Source organism: Phalangium opilio, unplaced genomic scaffold, assembly GCF_054372755.1.
Source record: "Phalangium opilio isolate 3A_F unplaced genomic scaffold, DU_Popi_V2 ptg000021l_1, whole genome shotgun sequence".
NCBI lineage: Eukaryota > Metazoa > Arthropoda > Arachnida > Opiliones > Phalangiidae > Phalangium > Phalangium opilio.
The window spans coordinates 672,924-696,540 of NW_028324153.1; the positions used below are offsets into that span (position 1 = coordinate 672,924).

The 23,617-nt window shown below is 35.9% G+C and overlaps 1 protein-coding gene and 1 long non-coding RNA gene across 13 annotated transcripts; both read right to left on the reverse strand.

Annotated features, from left to right (window-relative positions):
• Positions 1-7,155: 7,155 nt before the first annotated feature.
• LOC149696366 (uncharacterized) lies at positions 7,156-8,251 on the reverse strand. The gene is made up of 3 exons (XR_016382418.1): positions 8,222-8,251; positions 8,065-8,156; positions 7,156-8,001 (listed from the first exon to the last, which is right to left on the reverse strand). It is a non-coding gene; the product is annotated as an uncharacterized LOC149696366 (long non-coding RNA).
• A 963-nt stretch (positions 8,252-9,214) lies between these two features.
• Positions 9,215-18,356, reverse strand: LOC149696367 (uncharacterized). 12 transcript variants are annotated; one of them, XM_089867349.1, is made up of 17 exons: positions 18,208-18,356; positions 13,722-15,779; positions 13,377-13,444; positions 12,923-13,134; positions 12,563-12,805; positions 12,356-12,442; positions 12,215-12,289; positions 11,583-11,648; positions 11,487-11,522; positions 11,374-11,409; positions 11,045-11,122; positions 10,903-10,980; positions 10,780-10,842; positions 10,484-10,713; positions 10,269-10,428; positions 9,936-10,181; positions 9,215-9,860 (listed from the first exon to the last, which is right to left on the reverse strand). In XM_089867349.1, the coding sequence occupies exons 2-16, from the start codon at positions 15,774-15,776 to the stop codon at positions 10,060-10,062; spliced, it is 3,609 nt and encodes a 1,202-aa protein (XP_089723475.1). In that variant the 5' UTR covers positions 15,777-15,779; positions 18,208-18,356; the 3' UTR covers positions 9,215-9,860; positions 9,936-10,059. The 12 variants fall into 12 exon arrangements, with proteins under 12 accessions (XP_089723475.1, XP_089723476.1, XP_089723479.1 ...); XM_089867350.1 differs by lacking the exon at positions 18,208-18,356 and adding an exon at positions 15,888-15,925; XM_089867353.1 differs by lacking the exon at positions 18,208-18,356 and having other exon boundaries at positions 13,722-13,882; positions 14,273-15,919.
• Between the last annotated feature and the right edge of the window lie 5,261 nt (positions 18,357-23,617).

The window sequence follows — 23,617 nt, forward strand, 5'->3', positions numbered from 1 at the left end:
TAATACACTTCTGCCAGGTGAAAGTTCAATAACGATGTTAGAGGGAAACTATTGAAATTGTCTCATTATTTCTAAACAAGTTGATAAGGCTGAATTTGTTTTAGTCTACATATTCGAATATTTTCTTGTTTTAGGGGCCAATGTTTGGGGGCCATATCTTCGTTGCAAATTCTTGTACACCCCATGTTCTTTGACACTTTCCACTCAGTTTGACCCAAAGAACACGCCCCTTGATTTATGGCAGACTTATCAGAAACACCCTGTATAAATAAGAGAACGGGATGGGTATGAATTTGCCATAGAGATAACATGGGGTATGATACCCTATGAGAAAATTAACATTGGGTCTCGAATTATCCGAAGCGGCTGTTTTGTGCACCTTGGACGGCACGGAGAGTACGTAAGTTTCACGGTAAAATGAGAACAGAGCGGGGCGGGTATGGACCATAGAAATAACATTGGGAGTATTAATTTTGTCGCCTCATAGTACGGTAGAGGCTGACAAGGGGAGTACGGAGGGTCCGTACATAAATCGACGAAGGGACTGGATTCTTACCGTTTCAGAGTACGGGGGAAGACCGATCTAATTGTATGAAAATTATTTGCCTAATCATCGGTGCTTTCCCTGGTATATTACGGGAGTCATGGTGTCGAGACCGAACGAAGAGTTCTCAAATTTCCCTTCTGAGAGAGGAGAACGTTTTCAGTGTGCTTAAAGTATAAAAGAGGGGGTATTAATTTTGTCGCCTCATAGTACGGTAGAGGCTAACAAGGGGAGTACGGAGGGTCCGTACATAAATCGACGAAGGGACTGGATTCTTACCGTTTCAGAGTACGGGGGAAGACCGATCTAATTGTATGAAAATTATTTGCCTAATCATCGGTGCTTTCCCTGGTATATTACGGGAGTCATGGTGTCGAGACAGAACGAAGAGTTCTCAAATTTCCCTTCTGAGAGAGGAGAACGTTTTCAGTGTGCTTAAAGTATAAAAGAGGGGGTATTAATTTTGTCGCCTCATAGTACGGTAGAGGCTGACAAGGGGAGTACGGAGGGTCCGTAAATAAATCGACGAAGGGACTGGATTCTTACCGTTTCAGAGTACGGGGGAAGACCGATCTAATTGTATGAAAATTATTTGCCTAATCATCGGTGCTTTCCCTGGTATATTTCGGGAGTCATGGTGTCGAGACAGAACGAAGAGTTCTCAAATTGCCCTTCTGAGAGAGAGGAGAACATTTTCAGTGTGCTTAAAGTATAAAAGAGCGTATATTATAAATTCTCCATAGGGATTGTACATACAACATTGACTATAGGGCATATAATGTTTCTAAACAATGGAAAATGAGGATTGTTTTTCATTTCACCGATCCAAGGGTACGGGAGAGGCCGACTAAATATTACGGTTAGTTATTTAGGTACAGTTTTCAAGAACGATCTAAGCTGTATTTTTTAATAACGAAGTATTATATATTGGGTGATGCTAATTATTTAATTTCATTCCTACACATCTCGGAAAACAACTAAAAATGTAAGCGATAATCGTATTAATGTTTTTCCGGAGGCAGTCATTACAAATGTATGTTATAAAATTAAGGTTGGAAGGAAACTCCTGCATAGTTGAAGCAAGCTTTATGAGAGCCAACAACGAATACGTCCTTAAAGATTTGGAGTTTCCCGTTATTAAAACGGGTGAAAGTGGTGTTTATACATTTAGGTCACCTGTCCCCTACAACAAGAACGAGATAAATGTGAAAGACAAGGCTATAAACTCCTGGATCTCTAGACATATTTGCGGGATGCTATGGGACGATGGTGAATACGAATTGGATGACTTAGCTGGAATAGTCGCAAGCATATCGAAGAAAGCACCAATCCTTTAAACTAAAGGGCCAGAAAAACAAGTATATCTTTCCGGACTTTTTGGAAAAACAATAATAAACGTCGAAGATTAAGGGTGTCCCAAGTACAAAGATTTGTCTAATCTGTCTTCAGTAGAGTGTAAATATCACTCTGATAATAAAAATTGCACATTATTCAAAGTGCACCTAATGAAACTATGAAAGGTGTAATTTTTGGTTCAAACCAATTGTTTTTCTTATTTCACAACATGGATTTTCTAAATAGGAATTAATACTTAAACCTATTGTTGGAATGGAAGAAGAGGTTTTATTAGAAAGTGCCTCAACAATTTAAATCGGATTCTTATTCTTTAATTTCAATATGCCGAAAATCAATTTAAAATTTGCCACTATGACGTACACTTAAGATAACAAAATGCATGAAAGGTTTCAAATCCTAACCCCAACACCACCTAAAATTGATTTGGTACCTAATTATATATTTTTTTAAATACCGTGAGAATGTCTAGACTGATTGACCTTTACGTCATCACTGACGTAATTGATCAGTTCTAATTAACGTCATAACAAGAGCGAGAAGCCTCACTTTATCGTAGATCGTATTTCATGACTACAGAGTGAGTCACGTCTTTCACATATATAGAGGATTAGGTATGAAATTTCAGACCTAGCCAATTATCAATCGCGACGAACAAGTAGACAATGTTTTCATGCATTTTATGCTCGAGAGAATTTTCGTTCAAGTTCCTTTTAAATCGCCACGTTCGTGAACAACATGGAAAAACAAAATATGTCTGCCGTGTCTGTAATAACAGTTTTGCCAGATGGTACAGACCAATTCAGCATTCGTGAATTCATCGGAGTTGTCCAGTTTCCCCCACGCCAGGACCATCTTACCTACAACCCATAGACCCCGACTTAGCCACCAACAACCAGGTGGATGACTTTCTGCAAAGTCGCGGTTCTCGAAGACGCCATCGTGAGTTTGCGATATACCCCGCAAACGACAGAAACGGATCCAGAATTAATAAATAAAAAAATAAAATCATCATTAATTAAATACTTGGAAAACAATCTAAGTAAGAAGCGGGGTACAAAGTGGAACATTTTTTTACGTGTGAGATACGTTCGCGAACTGAACGACGGATCGGAAGTCGAAGCATTACCCTATTTCCGAAGCCGAACTCTTCCTTACTATCATATTTAATATCTAACCAAATAGACTCGTGTGTGAAACAAATGGTACAGGCGATGGAGGAATTTCAAGATATGGGCAGTGGATGGACCATAGATCGTATCTTGTTTTTTCAAGTGGATATTATTAGATACATGCCACTGGTTGGTGGTACCTATATAGAGCTCCCCCTGAACTGAATAATCCCGGAAAAGGACTCTTAAATATTAAAACTAATGATCAAAAGTGTTTCTTGTGGTGCATTCTCGCGAAATTAAATCCACAACCTCCAAAATCACATCGCGATGATCAAAATAAATACGTAGCTTTTGAAACGGATTTAGACTGCACCGACATTTGTTTTCCGTTTGAATTAAATCCACTCAAACTAAAAAGGTTTGAAAATAAAAACCATCTGTCAATCAATGTTTTTGGTTACGAAGTTTTTCCTCTCCACGTCAGCGAAAATAAAGCTCCCGAGGATCGACAAATAGACCTACTTTATCTAAAATCCAAAGAAAAGCAACATTTTTGTCTAATTACTGATATTAGCCGACTATTAAGTCATTTCAGAAACTATAACGGAAAATTTTACGTGTACCGTTATTGTTTACATCGTTTCGCGGGAAAAAAACTCGGAACGAAATCATAGAGAACACGTGAAAAACTGTAACTTGCACAGTCCACAACTCTTTAAAATGCCACACAAAAAACCCATCTTGAAATTTGAAAAAATTGATTGGCTTCAGAAGGTAGGAAGTCATTTGGAATTTCCATAAGTTCTTAGTCTTAATAAATTTTTTTAGGTCCCATACGTCATATATGCGGATTTTGAATCTATAATTGACAAAATCCAGACTTGTTACCCAGATTCGTCAATCTCATCAAAGTAGTTAACCATCTAAAATATGGAGTGGAAATTAGGTCATTTAATTGGGTCGCCAGCCTTCTAGCGCGCTAGACTCGCGCGTGTGTACTCGCGTGAGTCTAGTGCGGGGAAACACTGGTTTTTTATCCGGGGGGGGGGGGTTTCTCTGAGTTCGTTTATTGGTCGAGAGTGGGGGTCGCCAATTGATTAGGTCTTTGTTAATTGGTTAAGGGCGTGAACTTCTTTAGTCGTGACGTAATCGCCATATAGAGTTTGTCTGATAAGACAGTACTCTCTTTATCTCGGTTATTAGACTTGAAGAGAGCAGTGACTTCAAATGGATATCTTCTTACACACTATGCGTTATATAGTGACGTATCAACGATTCAAAGGGCGCGAGGATTTCCAATATATGGTCGCGTATCTTTTAGATCAATGCACTATGTATACAATATGTTTCGAACACCGAGTATCTGAAAGTGGGAAAATCGCTCGTGTTACTAAGAAATGCACGATATATGAAGATAAACCTCCTGAACATCAAGATATCGAGTACCAGAATCAGGTGGAAATTTTGAAGCGATTAATATTTGATAATAGTGACATTATTTTGGAGGATTTACATGACGGACTTTTATTTACCCGTTTGGGTCACGGTATAAATCAAAGAAGAGTTAAAGCCCCGGAAACGGATTCACCGGCGCCATTGTGTTTAGAAGAAAAAGCCGAATTTTACGGAAATGACTTAATAAAATGTTTACGGGAAGAATAGAGGAAATTAGGGACTCTCGATAGTATCTACGAGGAATATTTATCCTTTTTATTTCCCGGTAGTCGTTAATGTAATCTTTTCTATAACCGTCAATTGATTAGGTCTTTGTTAATTGTTTAGGGGTTTTTAGGACGTGTCTGTACTTGTCTTTAGTCGTGACGTAATGGCCAGACTTAGATAAGAGAGTGTTCGCTTATGTAGCGTATGTTTACTTATTTATTATCTGTAAACGTCTCGAATTTCACTCGAGACAATTTTCTTTACGTCTACATGTTATCTGTTACTCGGTCATTGCGCTAGAAAGACATTACTATCAGAAAATTGACTAAACAAGATGTCGCGAATAGTTTTAAAGGTATTGACTGATCACGTAATCTTTAACTGTAAAAATTTAGTTTAATTGTACGATTACATATACATTAAATACATAAATAATAAATAAATGAAAAATACAGAAAATAAGATATAATTGAAAAATACATAAAAAGTAAGATATAAAATGAAAATACACAAAATAGATAAGATGAAATATATAAATATGAATAAATTTAAAAAGTAATCTTTAAAAGCAAAGGCCCCTCTGTAACGATTCAATAGGGTATTATTATACCCTATTTTAAACCTTTACAAATACTAATATATACTTACCACCCGCCACGGTGATTTGTATCGGGGTGTCGCGCGTTACTGTAAAAGATTAGTTTACAATTTATAAACGATTCATTAGTTTACTGTTAATTAAAGATGTAATATTTATAAAAGTTTTCTATTTACCGTCAGATAGGTTTAACGTTATCTCGCGATGATCGGCGCCAGGAATCGGAGGTCCTTCCTGAATGACAACAGCCTGGGGTGGTTGTTGAATTCGCTCAAGCGGATCAACGGGAGGAAGGATGTTTGGAGGAGGGGAAGGAGAACCAGGGTATGGGGGAGGAGGGGTTTCGATACGGGGGAGGAGGGGTTTCGATACGGGGCCGGTATTCAGTGTTGACAACGTTACGTAAAATGGGGATGTCTATGTCGCTATCGTCACCCCAATTACTCTCCCACGAATAAGGAGATTCAGCGCCGGCCAAAATTAAATTACGATTGGGTACCAGCGAAACCGGAGCTTCGTCGGGTAAACCCCAATCGACCGAACCCGCGCTGCTCTGAGGTGCCATTTCTTGAGCGTTGAAAAAGACCTCAATTTTTCTAGCTCTTACCAGAGCGCATCTATCTCCGTTATGCGGGAATCGTAAATGGGGGTCATAGACATCTTCCCCTCCCGGCATAATGCGAATTGAAGGGGCACCAAACCTTCCTATATCCACAACCCGGAGGTTTCAAAGAAAAAAATTAAAAAATTCTTTTTGATCTGGCCCTTTTACGTAAACGGTATCACAACCTCGGGTTAATTGTTGAAGTACGGTTCGGATCTCGTCTTGACCGTATTCACCATCGCGCCCCAAACCGGAATGTCTGAGGTTATTAAAAATAATCGTGTTATCCGTTCTACGGAAACACTCCTCGTCAGGAATTTGAAAATTCCTAACGCTACGCTCACCGCTATCGCGTATACACCCAATCTAATAAAATGAAAACACACGTGTAAAGGAAAATTCTAAAATATTAGTTAAGATTTAATACCTCTTTGACTAGAAACCTACAACGTAGGTTCCTTGCGCGACTAAAAACGATCGCAAAGCTCGTGGCGATGAAAATGAGGGACTCCCTATTTTAAAAATATATCTCTTAATCGAGGGTTTAAATCTAATAGAAAATACGTACATTATAAATATTTTAAGTTTTAAAAAATAAAATAATATAAAGATGAGGCGTTAGAAACTATGTGTTACTATTGACTAACCATTTTAAAATTACCGGAAAAATTACATAAATTTTATAGCTTTAAATTTAGAAGAGCTGTAACGGAATTTTCTATGAGTAAAGAGGTGATGTTTAGAGATATATAGTGATGTTGTAGAAACTAAAAGACACTAAGATAAGGGTTACTGTTGTCTAACCATTTTAAAATACTGGAAAAATACTTACATTTTTTGTTGCGAGACTAGAAGAACAAGCTATTGAGTTTATGAAAGTTTTCGTTGTAGAGAATACAAAGGCTTTAACGTTGTATTTATACATATTTCTCACCCATGAGTATACTAGGAGTCCGATAGTAACACGAAACCGTTCAAAGATAATACCCAGCTAGCACAATATGGTCCATTGGCTATCCTTTGGATATGGTTTCTGGATATAGGTCTTATCCTGAGGATGTCCCATATCCAGTACTTGATGTATCCTGGATATTCAAGGGACATCCAAATGTCTTCAAATCTATGTCCTTGGTTTGTCTTTTGGCTGACCATTATGACATCCTAGGGATATGTGGGGGTCATGTAAAGGATATCCATACAATATAATATTACTATCCGTTGGATGCTGTTTCTAGTATAACGGGATATTCACTGGATTTAAAAACAGATATTCTTTGGCTATCCTTGGGAAAAATGTATATTTTATTTCATCTTAAGGTTAATACAGAGGTTACACTTAAGTTTCTTACATACTTAAGTTAAAGCTACACTAGGAAAAACATTAAATTCGCAAAAATTATTTTTAACATTTTTCAACACATATTTTTAAAAATTGGCATGAATTTGAATTGCAATTTATTTTTGATAAATTTAAGTACTATATTTATTTTAAAGAATTTGAATTGCTATATATTTTTGAATTTCACATTTAAACTACTAAAAACTAAATTTATCTTCCAAATATGGATCAAATATTGCTTTTGTTTTGCAATTATGCTTATTATAATATTTTCAATTATATTTGTCAAAATATAGTTTGTTGAGAACACCCTCTTAATTTTTAAGACTAAACTATTTCAACATGGGTAGAAATTCAATTTTGAATTAGTTACTTTATCTCTTAGTAAGTTTTCATTATTTTCAAACTAGGTAAATTATAATATAATATTATAATATTTTCAATTTCCAATCCTCCTTTAAATTTAATGCCTAAAATATTTGACGAAAATAATTCTAGTTTGTTGAGAACAAATTGAGACATACTAATTAAATCATCCACCTAATTTTTAAGACAAAATTATTTCAACATCGGTACAAATTAAATATTAAGTAATAGTAAGTTTTCAAACTAAGCCAATTGTCTATCTTCATAATTATGGACAACAATTATATATATTAAATTTCTTACGTTAGCTAATGAAATATGAAATATGAAAATAAGCACGCATATGCTCGTTTAATTCTTGGTGATTTGCAGTGCGCTGTATTTCTTAGATTATTTTCATCCGAATTCATGAATTAATTTCTGTTTAAAAAGAGAAATTAGAATTAAAATTTGCTCAAATTAATTCGCTAACTCGTATCGTACCTTGATAGTTTGTTCTTCGGTAAATTTCTGTAAAAATCTTGATACAACGTATGCTCCACATGAATTTGCTCCTGATACCATTTTTCTCATGACTGCAAGAGATGAATTTACTTCATTAGAAATAAGTTTCAACCATGAGTGAATATCTCCTAGTTACTCGATCAGGCCGATAAGAATATATCCAGCGAAACAACAATTTGCAGTCCAAGAATTAATTAATAAAGCCCAACCTTACAGTATTATCAGTCATCCTTACACGTACGATGTTAAATAACAAACCAATATTGAGATATTGTCCTATTAGACAAGTTAACGAGCGTGAAAATATTCTGGATATTGAATTATATATCTAAATATATGAATTTGAGGTAGAATAGCGGCAAAACTAGTTTAATATCACATTTTCCTATATCCACGATCGTAATGGCGGCTTGGTCCAACGGAATTTTCTTTTTCAAAATATTATGCGCCAGATGGAGCCTCGGTTTTCTTATTTCGTACTTAGTATGGGGTGCCTTCGAAAGATGGCGCAAGCCCATGATAATCAATAAGGAAACTTTTTTTAATGAAATCATGGAGGAGTACAGGGAGGGCAGACTTAGCCATTGGACTCTTGTGTTAAGTAATTTTTGAAACAACTTACGTACTGCTGCCAGCTGGTTCATTTACGGAAAACTAGTAGTTTGGAAGGAAGGAGGAAGTGGGGGAGCGGGGGAATTCAAAATGGCGGGCGATGCAGGCGATTATAAGGGTCGCTAGTGTAAGCAGGGCTACCAGTCACTTTCCTAAAACATACTGAGTCGGCCCTCCCGGTAATCCTCCTTGATGAAACATTGCCTTTAGGACCAAAGAAACTATTTATTTGTTTATTGGAATCATTAGTCTACGTGGTGCGTGGTCCCAGGCGCGAGGGGGAAGGGGGTTGTGTTATACCTTCAATGCTGCTTTCCCCTCCCCCCGTTCCACTTAACAAGTTGAGCAAGGAAATTGGCTCTATAATAACGCCTACTTTTTCAGGGTTTTTTTTCTCTTGTTCAGACGAGCCTTCTAATAATTACGATCATAAAGTTGTTTTTATCATTTTCAAATATCCTAAAGATTACCCGGAAATTCCATACTTTACCAAGGCAAAAAACCCAAATGAAACGAATTAATTTTAATAATTTATGGTTTAATGCAGAATAAGAACAGTGTTTAAAAGTCGACATTCCATTGAAATACATATGTTCAAACTAAAACAGAGAAGCAGATATTATTTAAACAATATTGAAGTCATTAGTTAGTGAAACAATTATCTTAAACTAAAAGTTGAGAGATCTATAAAGTTCTTTCTATTTTTTTTTTTTTTAATTTTTAGTTCTCAAGTTTTTCTTCTCGCAGTTAAATCTTCAGTTCTTACATTCAATTAGTTAAAGTTCAAATTATTTAGATTTTTTTTCTTGTTAGTTCAAATTATTTAGTTTAATTATTAAAGATTTCAGTTCTTCAGTTCTATTAATTTTTTTCTACAAAATTCAAAAGAGTTTTATGACTATCGTTAATTACTTAAAACAATATGCAGATACATTCGAGAAAATTCCTTTGTTAGATCTAAATTTTTTAACATTAAAAATAGTTACTTCATATTGAAAACATTCTTTGCAATATTATTCAAATTTTTTGTTAGTTTTTAAAATTTTATCGTGTTAAAAAGGTATACTTTAAAATTTTTGACGCAATGAAAAGTATTGAAATTTTTGAAAGAGAGAATGAAAACTCGTTTTGCTTGAGTATGTGCAATACAAAATTCAATGCCTCTGAAAGATTTAAAAAATTTAAAAAAGCTCATAATTAAAACCATCAATTAAATATAAATCTATTTTAAAATTTACAATCACATATTTGGAGGTATTTCTTCAACGTTTCACTATCCATGTGCGTCCATATAGAACATCAGTTAAAAAAATCATTTCATTTTGCTTTTATCCTCCTTTTAATGAGCAAAAGTTTGTTTTCTTAGCAATTGATACTTGATTCTTGAGATTTGATGCGGTCGGAAGCGTGCCTTAGCCTTGACTTAATCTCATTTTCTATCTCACAAGCAGTAGTATCAAAAGTTTTAGTTGAAATAACAGTATCTGAGAAATAAAATTAAGATTTATGAATTAAGGATTGAGGTGAAAAAAATTTTTGAATGATGCTGAAAACAGTTTCTCTCAACTTACCCATAATAACACTAGTGATACGAAGATCGCTGAGCTTTCGTTTTCCTTTCTTACCATTCCAGTTGTAAAGAACTGCGAGTTTGTCAGAGAATGCTTGAGAAAAAACACGCTTCACACTCTCTTTGACATTTCTTCCTCCTATCTGTTGAAGTCCTCGTTGCTGAAATGAAAGGGTGTGTTTGAATGCTATAAATATTCCAATTGTTGTTTCATACCAATTTCTGCTTCTTTTCATCTTCCTTTAAATTTTCTTCAAGCTGCGATAATTGATCCAAGTCTGATAGTGGTAGGCCAAATTCACTAATATCGCTTTCTTTGGCAGGTTCAGAATCAATTACTGGATTTGATGATGATCCTCGTTTGACTAAAACTTCTATCATGCCCAATAAATCTTTCTGATTATATTTTATAATTTCCAAACTTCTAGTAACGTCTTTTACCCAGCCTACGTGTAGAAAAATAAACCAAAAACTAACAGTCTATAAAAAGATTATGTGATATTCAAACTCACTCTCTTTCACCATAACCATCCGGTTCTTTCTGATCAGACTTTCACCTTCATCGTGATGAGAAGCTGTTTAAAAAGTTAATGCTAGATGACTGGCACTAAAAAACTTGATTCGTCACTACTTACTAGGTGCTCTAGTCGCAATAAAACTTGATGACGATGATTTAGACACAGAGTTGCCTTTGTTTCTCGGCGTCTGGAAACCTTATTTATATTTATATTACAAACTTAAATTCATAATTATTAACCGTTCTAATCATAGACATACCTTCATCAGCATTAGAATTAGCTTCGGGTTGAGGTGATTTGGAATTACCCCTTTCTTCGAGGATATCATCATGAGAATCTATACAAAGAGCCAGGGACAAAATAAATTTACAAGTACTAGTTCTAAGGTCAATGCTATAATGATTAACTATATTAATAAGTGGGAGTTTTGATATTATCTTATTTGAGAAAACTTTAATCTTAGACCTTTAATTCCGCAATCTAACACACGGATAACAATTATCGAGGGAAAATGAGCTACTTTCATAAAATACGTTGTCCTTTCTATTTGTAGTGCACTTAAATAAACATTTGAAATAATTATATCACCTTTATCTGCAACAAGTTGACTGTTGCTAGGTTTGCCTAAAATGGTTTTAAAAGAGTTACATTGTTAGTTTGTTGCAGTGCAATTAAATGAATATTTGAAACAATTCTATCACCTTTATCTGGAACAAGTTGACTGTTGCTAGGCTTGCCTAAAATGGTTTTAAAATATTTACTGTGTTGAAGTTAATGACATAATATAAATTTAATACTTTTAAGAATTTCCCCTGCATTTTGTGTTTCATGCGTCTCATCCTTATTGCTTTCATTGCTGGATGCTAAGAATAAATTTCAACATTAAATACATGAATATTTATTATAAATAAACCTAGATTTATTTAAGATGGACTGCTCGTGCTTCGACTCTCAGAAAAAGATATTCAGATTAAAACGAGAATTTACAACAATATTTTTCATGTAATTATAAACTATGTGAAGGAATGGAGGCTACGAAACATTGGACACATATAACCCTCTTTCTTTTTAAGAATTTCCGTTGTGAGAAAATTTAGGTCAAGTTTATTCATTCTTCTTAAAATTTCAGATTTCTGAATTTCTCTACTAGTTTGGTAATATACAAAAAACTGTTTCCCATTGAAAGAAGGAATATATTTAACGTAAACTCTACTGTCCACTATAACAGCGTTCAATTCTTTTACGGCCCTTTTGCTTCTCGCTATTTTAATTGGTTTGATTCGCAAGATTCATAGGCGTTATACAGTCCATTCAAGCTATTACATGGATTTCAATCGCACTAGCTTTAAACCACATTGGTGGAGGGTGTAGCTTGGGCATGCGTTTAGCTAAAGCCCTAAGTAACGAATACAAAATATTTTAACATTACCCTCTGAGTCAGAAAATAACCCATGAGTTGGTTGGTCCATTGGATTTCCAGTTTTTTCTTGCCGAGTCTTTGATACTTCAATTTTATAAACCCATTATAATAAAGTTTTTCAAAGTAGCATTCAATTCCAAAATTACTTACGAGATCTACTTTTAACACCATTTCTCGCATCCCTGGATATGCTTCTGATTTCAGATGCCTTCCCTTTCTTAGAACTTTTTGAAATTCCTGTAATAAAAAGATGTGGTAGTGCATAAATTTAAGATATACTGTACTCTCCTATCATCATAGATTCGGCATGCAATGACTATATATCTCAATTATACATTATTTCAAAGAAACCTGTACCTGAAGAAGCATCCGACAGATTTCGCTTTAATGATAATTTTGGTGGTGACGCAAGCGGTGAATGGATTTCAGGATCATCATCTGTCTCGTCTGAAGAACTTGAATGGTAGCCTCCATTGACTTGGGATTTATTTATTAAAAAATCTGTTTTTCGTTTATTTCTACGCCCACGTCCCAGCTCTTTTTCACTGCTCGACTCATTTATTTCTCTTCTCAATTTTTTCACAGCAACGTCATAGGTTTCTGCAAATAGAGAATTTCAAGCGGATTCTTAATACTTCATATTTGTTAAAAAATCAAATATTTCAAATAAACTAGCGATATACATTTTCCTTCATGTAAATATTTCTTAAAACTCACCACATGTGAACAAAACTTCAACTGGAAATTTTTTCCATTCTTTTTGAGATTGAACCATCCTTTTAACAAGCCTGGTACAATTCTTCTCCTTCCCTGGATAGGAACAAAGCGTTTTTTCAGGGCCATGGCAATCTACCCATTCTTTCGGAACAACGGCAAGCTCGAATGAGCTATCAAATTCCACTAAATAATATCCCTCTGTGGTCATTCTTCTGAAAATAAATAAATTTATATACGTTTAACAAGTTGCATATATGTTAATATAATTGAATCATTTGATTTATGAGAGTATATGCTCCAACTTTAAAGCTAATGTAACGTACTTCTCACTAGTCATGATTTTATCCACGTGACCATACAAGTGCTTATTCATAAAATTAAAAGTATCGATTTTCAAATTTTGGCATGCCTTATCATAAATCATTATTAAATTGCATCTCCAAAAAATACGTACATTTGAAGCGACTGAAAATGGTACAGAAAACAGCAATCTGCAAGTGCACCAAGATAACTGGAAACAGTCTGAATGAATAAAATTGCAAATACAATAAAACTCAAATTCATTGAACATCCTAACCATGCATAGACTACATTTAATTGCAAAAATATCTTGAAACGCGCATTTGTGGCAGTAAATGATAAAATTTTTTATATTGCTATAAATTCTAGTGTATCTTATTGCATGATTTCCTATAGTCCATGCGGTTTCGTCTTAAATAGTTCATAATTAATATTTTTTTATTGATTGTAATATCTTAATAAGTAAAAACGAGTCGCTACCAATAGGATACTTCTGAACCTTGCCAACAATATCTGTTATGTTGAAGGATTTTAAAGTTGTTGCTAGATTACTCGCTTTAACAACACCAGTCAAATCTGAGTTGCAAGGCCGTGTATAGTAGTTCTCTATCTTTTGAAATTGTCTTCCAATAACAATGCCAACTTTTGTGGTCAAAGTTGCTATATTTTCAATAACGATGTAAGAATTGTTAGCTAAATAACAGCAATGATCTCTTGATTTGAGTCCAATCACAAATCCATCTAGCGTACATTTCTTATACTGTTTATCAATGCAATTGTTTGGGGTAAGAAGAGGGCCATTGTTATGCAAAATTTGATATTTCATTTTCTTTAGTGTTATCCCTCCATTTTTCTTTCTGATGTTAGTATCTTCACTAATTCGGTTAATTATCTGTTTCAAAGGACGCCCAGAGTTACTTAGTTTCAATTTCAATGATTGCAAATAGTTTTCAAATTCGAAAGCGCTGAAAGAGTCTAACGGTCCAAACACTGCAGAGTCTTTGGCTAGATGAATTAGTCCATGGACATTGTATGAGACAAGATGCTCACCATACAGCACACTGTAGGTTTTGGTAAAGTAGGCTAGAAGCTCTTCAGCATATTGGTTTAATTCTAAATGTTGCTGATCACAACAAAGTATACGAATAGCCACGTGTAAACTAAGGAAATGTGTGTAATAATTTTTGGGTAGAAATTTCTTCAACACTAGAGGTCCTGAATAAAGCAGAAATTGCCTGAATTCTGTTGCTTTAAAGCGTTTTATATCAACAAGCGAGCGAGGTTTGCGAACAAACTCGGAAGAAGTTACTTCTTGTAATGATGTTAAAATCGTCGACATTTCTTCAACATGAACAGGTGGTAGTTTAAATTTCGCAGTTTTTCCATCAATCCAGGAAACCAGAAGTTTTTTCATAACGCCTAGGCACACTAGGTGCATATAATCTAGCGGAAAGCCGCTTACCATGAGCAAGTTTGGAATCTCTTCTATAATGCTGAACCCTATGTGATGGCTTCTCTGTTCTTTACCACGAAAAGATTCGTTTGTTCGTAAAGGAGCATTTAATTCAGGGAAACAAGTTCTTCCAATGAGATACTTTCCTCTAGTAGTGCACTTGTTACAACCATAAAATCCTGTGTGACCCTTGGTTTGACAAATAAATGAGCGAGCTGGTGTGTCACAGATAAATGCAGAAATTTTTACAGGTATTCGTGGACCACTATTATACAATTCAATCCCTTCATCAATTAATATTTTAGATTCTTCCACTAAAAATTTTAAAAAGGAATTGCAGTCCTTCGGCTTTTCGCAACCATGGTAGATACCGATAACAAATGGACAACTGCCTTTAATAGATTTAAGCTTGCCCAAAATTGGCCAAAATTGACTAAGTGTACTATTTGCTATAGGAATCCCGTCAACATTTATAGAGACATCTGCAATATCTATTCTTATCTCGGGATAGCCACTGCATATGTTTATTATCCCATTTCGAAGACCAAAATGAAAATATTCCCCGGGGCTCACGGGCTCTACAGAAGTAAACCTTGGCGTGCTAAGCAGTGATCTGGAATCACTGGGCAAATCATGGTCATGGAACTCTTCCTTAAGCACTACTAGAAGCTTGTTCAATGTATTTTTCGTGACACGGCAATCTACAGCCCAATAAGCTAATTTCTGGCGAAAGCTAAGCTCATCATTCTTAACCTCCGCTAATTGTTTATTTCCTTCTCCTATATCATCTTCAGGAACCGTTCCTTCTCGCGTTTCGTCAGTTTCCAAGTGAAAAGAGCAAATTTCATTAGATTCGTTTTGAGTATCGTTCAGGACAGATTCTTTCGCCTGGTCTGTATTTGTTACGATTACATTGTAATCTCGCAGAGTATGACACTGACTTTCTCCAGCTATTAAAACACTAGACTCTGAACTCGTAGATGTTTCATCATCAATTAGTGCATCAGCTCTGTGAAGTCTTTGGTGAAAATTGGAGTATATAATTCTAGACCTTTGACGACTTGATAAAATGAACGACGTTTTGTAGTTTTTTTTGGGCATTTTCTACAAAACAAAACCATCAACAGAATTTGAGTAATCAGTTCTTCAAATTAAATTTAAAACGCAACCAGAAAGGGACGACTTGCACTAGCTAAAGCTAGAGATACGTACTTCCCCTATTTACTTTTGCTATGAGGAAACTCCTGCTTAAAACATAACTCTTTCATCGGAATTTTGTCATATTTTTTTACGTGTTATTCGAATCTAATTTTTACATATATTATATTATCAAGTAAGAGCTTTCTTTTGAAACTAATTTCATAAATTTCCATTCATTAGTTTCGCTACAATTGTTATCGAAACATTCGAAGCGGGTAAACTCGAAATTCGGCTTTCAACACATAGTAATGACCAAGGCTTAGGACGTTCCAAGCCGCGAAAGCCGAATTTCGAATTTATCCGCTTCGAAGGTATCGATAACGATTGTAGCGAAACTAATGGTTGGAAAACTATCAAATTAGTTTCAAAAGAAAGCTCTTACTTGATATTACAATATATGTACAATTTTGATTCGAAAAACATCTAATAAAATATAGCTAGATTCCGATAAAAGAGTACCGTTTTAAGCAGGAGTTTCCTCATAGTGACGGTGTTACCGGAGGCGAGCGCCCCTACCCGCAAATTGCCGCACTAGCTACTTTCGTATTAGCATAGACCGGCCGTCGGCCGACCAAATCGTCCCTTATAGCGTTTTCCTTTGGGTCCTCGCGGAGAGCTCCCAAGGAGCAATAAAAATGGTAGTAGTAGTTTCCAGCTTCGTTAAAGACTGTTTTTGAAGAATAGGATCTCCTAGTTTTATTCTTCCATGGGAGCGCTCCGCGAGGACCCAAAGGAAAACGCTATTACAGGCGACGGAGGAGATGATTCAAGTTGGCCTTGGCTATAATAAAGCCGGTGCGCGCGACAATTTTCTCATTAGTTTCTAGCAAGTTGCAACTTTTGAACACCTGGAGTCGCTCGTAGCTGGACTGCAACTTTCAGGCTCTGAGCTGGCGACGATTTAAGGGACCATTCATTAATATGCTATGGCGAGATGGTTTTAAGGGTCATGACTCATGTAATATATAATCTTAGATTATATTGGCGAAAAAATTATTTTTTTTAACTAGGCCTATTTGGGATTATTTGACAATATAGAGAGTGGGGACAATGGTTATATTATAATAAAAAATTACTAGATTTAAAAATTTACGCGTAAACGAGTAATTTGATTAATTGGTTTTATTTCTATATCTTGATAGCCAAGAATTTCCTGCTGGCTGTTTGCCAATAGAACCTAAACACCGTGCGAGACAAAAAACCACTTTCCATTACTGGACAGTGTAGATAGAGTAGTAGCACTCCATGTTAAATACCCATAGATCGTAATACAGTGAGTCAAAGGCAGGGAGGTGCCATCACTCTATTATATGGAAAAACCCCTCGCTTCTTCCCAGGTTGGCTTTAGATCGGCCTCAATTGCAGGATGAGCGATTTATAAGGTGGAAACACGTAGTCCGGTGCCAAAAACATAATTTTTGTTTAAAGTATTCACTTTCGGTTGATAATAGTGTACTTAAAAAGGTGTTTCATAGATAAAAAATTGGTTGCATTCTCAATCTGTAGAGCTCGGCATTATCGAATAAATTATCCGCTTTATTTTATCTTTATCCGAAATCTAGAATTATCCACAGAAGTACCATGTTAAATCGCATTATAACCGCCAGTTTTGTTTGAAATAATCGGTTAATCACTAATTTTCGGATAACGGTTAGATAATGCCGAGCTCTATCAATCAAAGTTAGTTAAATCTTGTAAAAGTCGTTTTAGACGCCCCCTTATAATTGAATTTCAGGCCATGCGCCAACCCTGCACCAACAATCTTCACTTCTATTAGAGGGGGCTTTCATAAAGGTGTTTTCGGGTCTCTATAGAGGGAGTGGGCAGTCCTGTTTGGAAAAATTTCCCAAAAAAATTCCATAATATATCTGAGAGACTGAAATGATGAACGAAGTACAAAGCAATAGAGTGCTGTCAGTTGTGACGTCAGATCCAAGGTTAAACATCACGAGTCTGCCTTTAGCAATGAGCGGCCATGACAGTTACCGTTTTTTCTTTATGGGAAAACAGCATGGGTGACGTCACACCGGCGCTCCTGACAGCACTCTATAATACTACGCATAAATTTTGACCTTCAGGCTTTAAATTTCTTCACTAGTTCGCAACTCCGAGCTTAACAAAACCGCGTTAGTTCCCAAGCTGAGCTCTGCATTATTAACCACTACGATGGGGCTATTAGTTTCATAGGGGATTTGTCACATTAATTATTAAACCAAAACACAATAAAATCTGAGAGGTGGGTGGTATTCTTGGAAATAGCCTTAATTATTTTATATGATCTTTCGAATAAAACCGAAAAATTATAAAATAAAACTATCTGGAAGTGTCTTACCTTCGTATTAATCTGATAATGGAGTGGAACTGTAATAATTCCTGAAGTAGAATTTCGCTCACCAAAAATACAGCTCCGTCAGTTCACGCACTAAAACACAGACGCGCATTACAAATCTGCCGTAACGTTTTATGCACTTGGAATTCTCAGCGAGGATTTTCAATTTAAACTTTTTCGTGAAATAAACCTCGCGGACTTCAAGGAGGACTCGAGGCGCCGGTGTGATCCGCGAGCACTTCACTGTCTTCACAATAGAAATATTGTTGCAAAAATAACCTCTCTCTATCACTGGTAAAAAGTGAGTGACTGAGAGAACCTACACCCCCCCTATGGTGGGAGAGAAGGGGAGTGGATTTTCGGATTTTCCAGTTTTCTCGTCAATTTCAATAGGTGAAAACTCTTAGCATGCACTAGCTACACCAGTGGAGCAATAAAATCTAGAGTCGAAGATTTCTTTACAGTTAAAGCTTTGTGTTTGGTAAATCCATCTCCAAGTTTTATCGCTCCATGCTTGGGCAATAGGTCATGCCACCTTATCCTATCCTGGATCCTATTGTAAGTAAAATGCTTACTATCATTCTGTGGGATCTATAGGAGGGGTCGGACACTACCCAAAAATCCCGTACACTTTCATCGAAATTCCAAAATCTCTAAATATGTTCTATGGGAAATTAACATTGAAATCTTAAAATCCCTCGTAAAAACCGCTTTAAAATCCCAAAATCTCTCTAAAAATTTGAAAATCCCGTACACAGAAACACCATATGTCCGACCCCTCAGATCTAATGATAGTGGCCGCGACGACATGACTAAAGGTTATGGTAGAAAAAGGATAAACTCAGGTGGTTATGAACTTCTAAAAAACTTGTTTAGACCGAGCAGAAAATTTGGTTCTCGGATACCATTTTTTGAAAACGAACAATTCTTAAAAAATACTGGCAAACTATATATTCTCATTAAAATGTTATTGAAGATATTAAAAAGGTTAAAGGAAGAAGATATAATTGGAGGTCTAGTTCGACGAAACTTTTTTAAGTTACACAGCTTATTGCATTTAAGGTGCTTCGTCTACAACTATTTTACAGCAACTAATGCATAACCTGTACTTTCTTTCACATGGCGTAATAAAAGTGGTCAGTTATAAAGTAGAGCAAATTCCGTCGTTTGGCCTACACCAAAACAGAAATAACTAGCATCCGGGGTGTACAAGATTGTACCTTTGACTGTACTAAAGTGATTACGCGTAATCTTTCAAAACCCTGCCCTTGACAGTGCTAAAATGATTACGCGTAATCCGTAATCGGTGTACAGGGGGTTGTCTGCTAAGCTAATTTTCTCATTCTATTTTTGATACAGTTGGTTTACCGTGAAGAACGTCTACAACCATTTGCTTTCGTCAAAGCAATTGCTTTGTGACTTCCTAATTAATTAAACCTTTAAACGGGGTCTACAATAAAACCATTTATACACGGCGCCTATAAAAAATAATATTTGAGGGGCAATTCATTCCCATATATGCCGTAGGTCAAGTCATAGTATAAATGTTTTGTTTGGGGTGTGGGTAAGGGCCTACCAGCCCTGTAGAATATAATCGAAGAGACTAATTTTCATAAATAATATTTATGCTACTCCAATCTATCCGGGTATTTTAAATAAGTTGAAATCAGAATGTGTTTCCCTAAATGGTCTTTGTACCCGCCCTATAAATTATACCAGCATTTTGTTATATTTAAAGAAAAATTTTTAACAGAAAGCCTAAGTTTCCAATAAAACCTTTTTTAACGACTTTGAGATTTATTTTGGGCCCGACGTACGTTGGCCAGAATTAAGATCAAGGTTTAGATAAATCAAACCCGTAAAGGAATTCGGCCTTATTAAAATTTTTATTTGAATTCACTCTCAATAGTCTAGTGCCAAAATATTAATTTAAAAAAAAATCATGCACATTATAGGCTTAAAGTTTGAAACTTGGTACATGCGTACTTAAAAATGTGTTTAGCCGATTAAAGATTGGAGGCATTCTTAATCTGCCACGAGATTTAAGTTAAGCACGATTAAAGTTAGTTAAAACCTGAAAAAAGACGTTTTGTACGCTCCCTTATAATACCCTTAGAATTCCAGGTCGTGCGCCAGCCTCTCTATCTTCTCTCTTCACTTCTATTACAGGGGATTTTCATAAAGGGGTTTTCGAGTTTCTAGGCCTATAAGTTTCCCAAATGGAAAACGTTTATTCACACTTTAATGTCTAGGCTTGTACCATTTTTTCGGTAAATTTCGCTAACTTTCAGTTGGTGATACACACGTTTCATTCCTACCATCCGATTTTGAAAATAGTATGCGAAATTTTAATTCATAATACTATAGAGTAGTGGCACTCCATGTTAACTACCCATAGAGCTTAATACAGTCAAAGGCAAGTAGGTGCCATTACTCTATATTTCGAATATACAGAGAATTGGAATTTTTCATTGGCGTTTGCATTGTCTTTTCTCCGTGAAGACTCCCACCCCTCCATATCCATTCCGTGGCATTTTTCACTGGCTATTTATTATAATCTTTAAAGGTGCGGCTAAATTTTTCGATAATGAGTAGTGGTTAAAGGGATTGTGAAACGATGGGCTTTTAGTTTGACCAGGGCGGTTTTTGTAGTAGTAGGCAGGAGGGTAGGAACGCCCTTCTTCTTAAAGGAGTCAAGGAACTACTGGATAAATAATGGAAAATTTTAAAAGATAGTGGAGGGGCTAATCACTAAACCATTGGCAATGGGAATTGCATTGAATGTTAAAGTAACTCTTCAGATATATTTAAGTGATTTTGGGGTTGAAGACATTTCCAACTCTCTCTTTCCACTTTAACTTCAGTGCAGTATTGTCAGGTCACGTTCCATAAATGGGGGTAGGAAAACGGTAACAGTCGTCAAAGACTAATTATATTTATCTTAAGTGGACAAGCAATTTTTCATTATTTTGAAGTTTTTGAAGATGTATAGATTGGCAACACTGTAAGTTGCACCGTGTTTTCTTTATCGGCTTCATGCTAGTTCCCTCGCGCCCATTCAGAAATTATTTATTTCGGGGAAAAAGGGGTATTTATTTATTTATTTGGACTAGAAATGTACAAGCAAGTCTTAGGCTTTTGAGGTACGGACGGAATGGTTTTAACATGAGAATAGTAAACAAATATTAAGAATTAAATGAACTAAGTGCTTATAGGTAATTAATTAATGATTTTAACATGATAATAGTAAACAAAGATTAAGAATTATATGATCCAAGCGCTTATAGGTAATTAATTAATTTAGGAATTTATGATTTGGACATGAGAGTAGTAAACAAATTTAAGATTTAAACTAACAAAATGCTTGTAGGAATGACTAGTGGATTATAGTACAATTGGAAATGTTGGGAAAGTGCAGCGCGGAACTATGACCTTATAGTGATAGAGATTATTGATTCCGGGAGTGCATTCCAATCAGAGATGACCGAGCTACCAAGGTAGAAGGGGTTCAAGCCCCTTAAACCTGTTTTTGAAACTTTTCCACTCCGTGTGAAATACTAAGAATCAACTGTTTCCCTTCTATTGTAAACCTTCTCTTTCCTTGAATGGGACCCCCTAGCTATGGGGCAAACCAGAAAAGGAAAAAGAAAAAAACAAATAAACTTTTCCAAGATAACGATTGCTATGCACGCCTTAATAGTCACGGCCACATTTGAAAAAGAACCAGAAACGTACTTTCGTTTATAGAGTGCTGTCAGTTGTGACGTCAGATCCAAGGTTAAACGTCACGAGTCTGCCTTTAGCAATGGGCGGCCATGACAGTTACCGTTTTTTCTTTATGGGAAAAAAGCATAGGTGACGTCACATCGGCGCTTCTGACAGCACTCTATAGATCCATCTATTGTTTTGGATTTAGCCGTTCAGAGAAATCGACGACCAATATCTCAGCTGTTTTTTTATGGAAAGGAGCTGCAGCGGTCCCTGGTGTGGGTCCTTGAGCTCGTTGGCTGCCTTGGCATGGTATTTGGCAAGCTGCTAGTTCGATCCTAGTCGGATTTCAAATATTAACGGCTACAAGTCAAAATGCGTTCAGTGCACAAACCACAAAGATTGGTTTTGTACGTATATTCGCACTGAACGTCTGTATGAAAGCCCTAATTTTCAATTTTTCTCCAGAGAAAGTGGGGGTAGGCAATCTTTGGTATTTATGGAACGGAGTAAGGATTCTATATAGAGTGCTTTCAAACGGCTATTTAATTGTGTCGTCATGCACCCACGCTATTTTCCCATAAAGTAATAAAAGGTAACTGTCATGGCCGCCTATTGCCAAAGGCAAACTCGTGAAGTCTATCTATCCCAGGCTCTGACCGTCTGACGTCACAACTAAAAGCTAGCTGGAGTGCTGTCAGAAGCGCCAGTGTGACGTCACCCATGCTGTTTTCCCATAGAGAAAAAATGGTAACTGTCATGGCCGCCCATTGCTAAAGGCAGACTCGTGACGTTTAACCTTGGATCTGACGTCACAACTGACAGCACTCTATTGCTTTGTACTTCGTTCATCATTTCAGTCTCTCAGATATATTATGGAATTTTTTTGGGAAATTTTTCCAAACAGGACTGCCCACTCCCTCATGTTGCTAGTCTTTCTCTGCAGTTTCTTGGCTTACATAAAAAAGATGAGAAATAATTTTGTAATTTATGATCATATGAATTTTATATTAAAAAAATATAATCATTCGTAGCAAACATGAAAATATAGATTGTATAGGGTGTTTCCGCGAGAGTAAAAAGGGAGAAGAAATAGGGGGCGAAAACCGGTTTTCAGGGCATGTCAACATGGCGTCCTAACGTGGCCAGAGCGGGCAGCCGGCAAGGGGAGAGGAAAGGGGGTAGGTAACTTGACGTCACGCGCAAAGACCCTATAGATTCATGGTAGCAAATGTTTAGGAAACAATCCATTTTATTTCCAATTATTTAAACAAGAGAACGTTCATACTATTTTTGTGAAAAAAATCCAATAAACATACTCAAACCTTTTTCATGGTGCCATCTGAAAACGGAGATGTAAATTTGAAATCAATCAAAGTCTATTATCTTATTCAAAATTAAATACTAATAGATTGATGAAAAGTACTTGCAATGAATAAATTTTTTTTTTTTTTTTTTGCTCCTGAGGGGGGATACGAGCTAGGGCTGAATGAAGCCTTACAGCTGCGATTTCTTAGGTTGAAAATTGTGAGGGAAATTAATTAAAGGTTTAAGTGTTGTTTGAGTTTGGTTTTAAATTGCACAAGTGATTTTAGGGAGATAATCTCAGGGGGTAGGGAATTCCAGATGGGGACCAACCGATGGAAAAAAGAGTGCTTCAGTTGATTTTTACGGGCCTGTTGACGAAATAATTTTCTATGGTGAC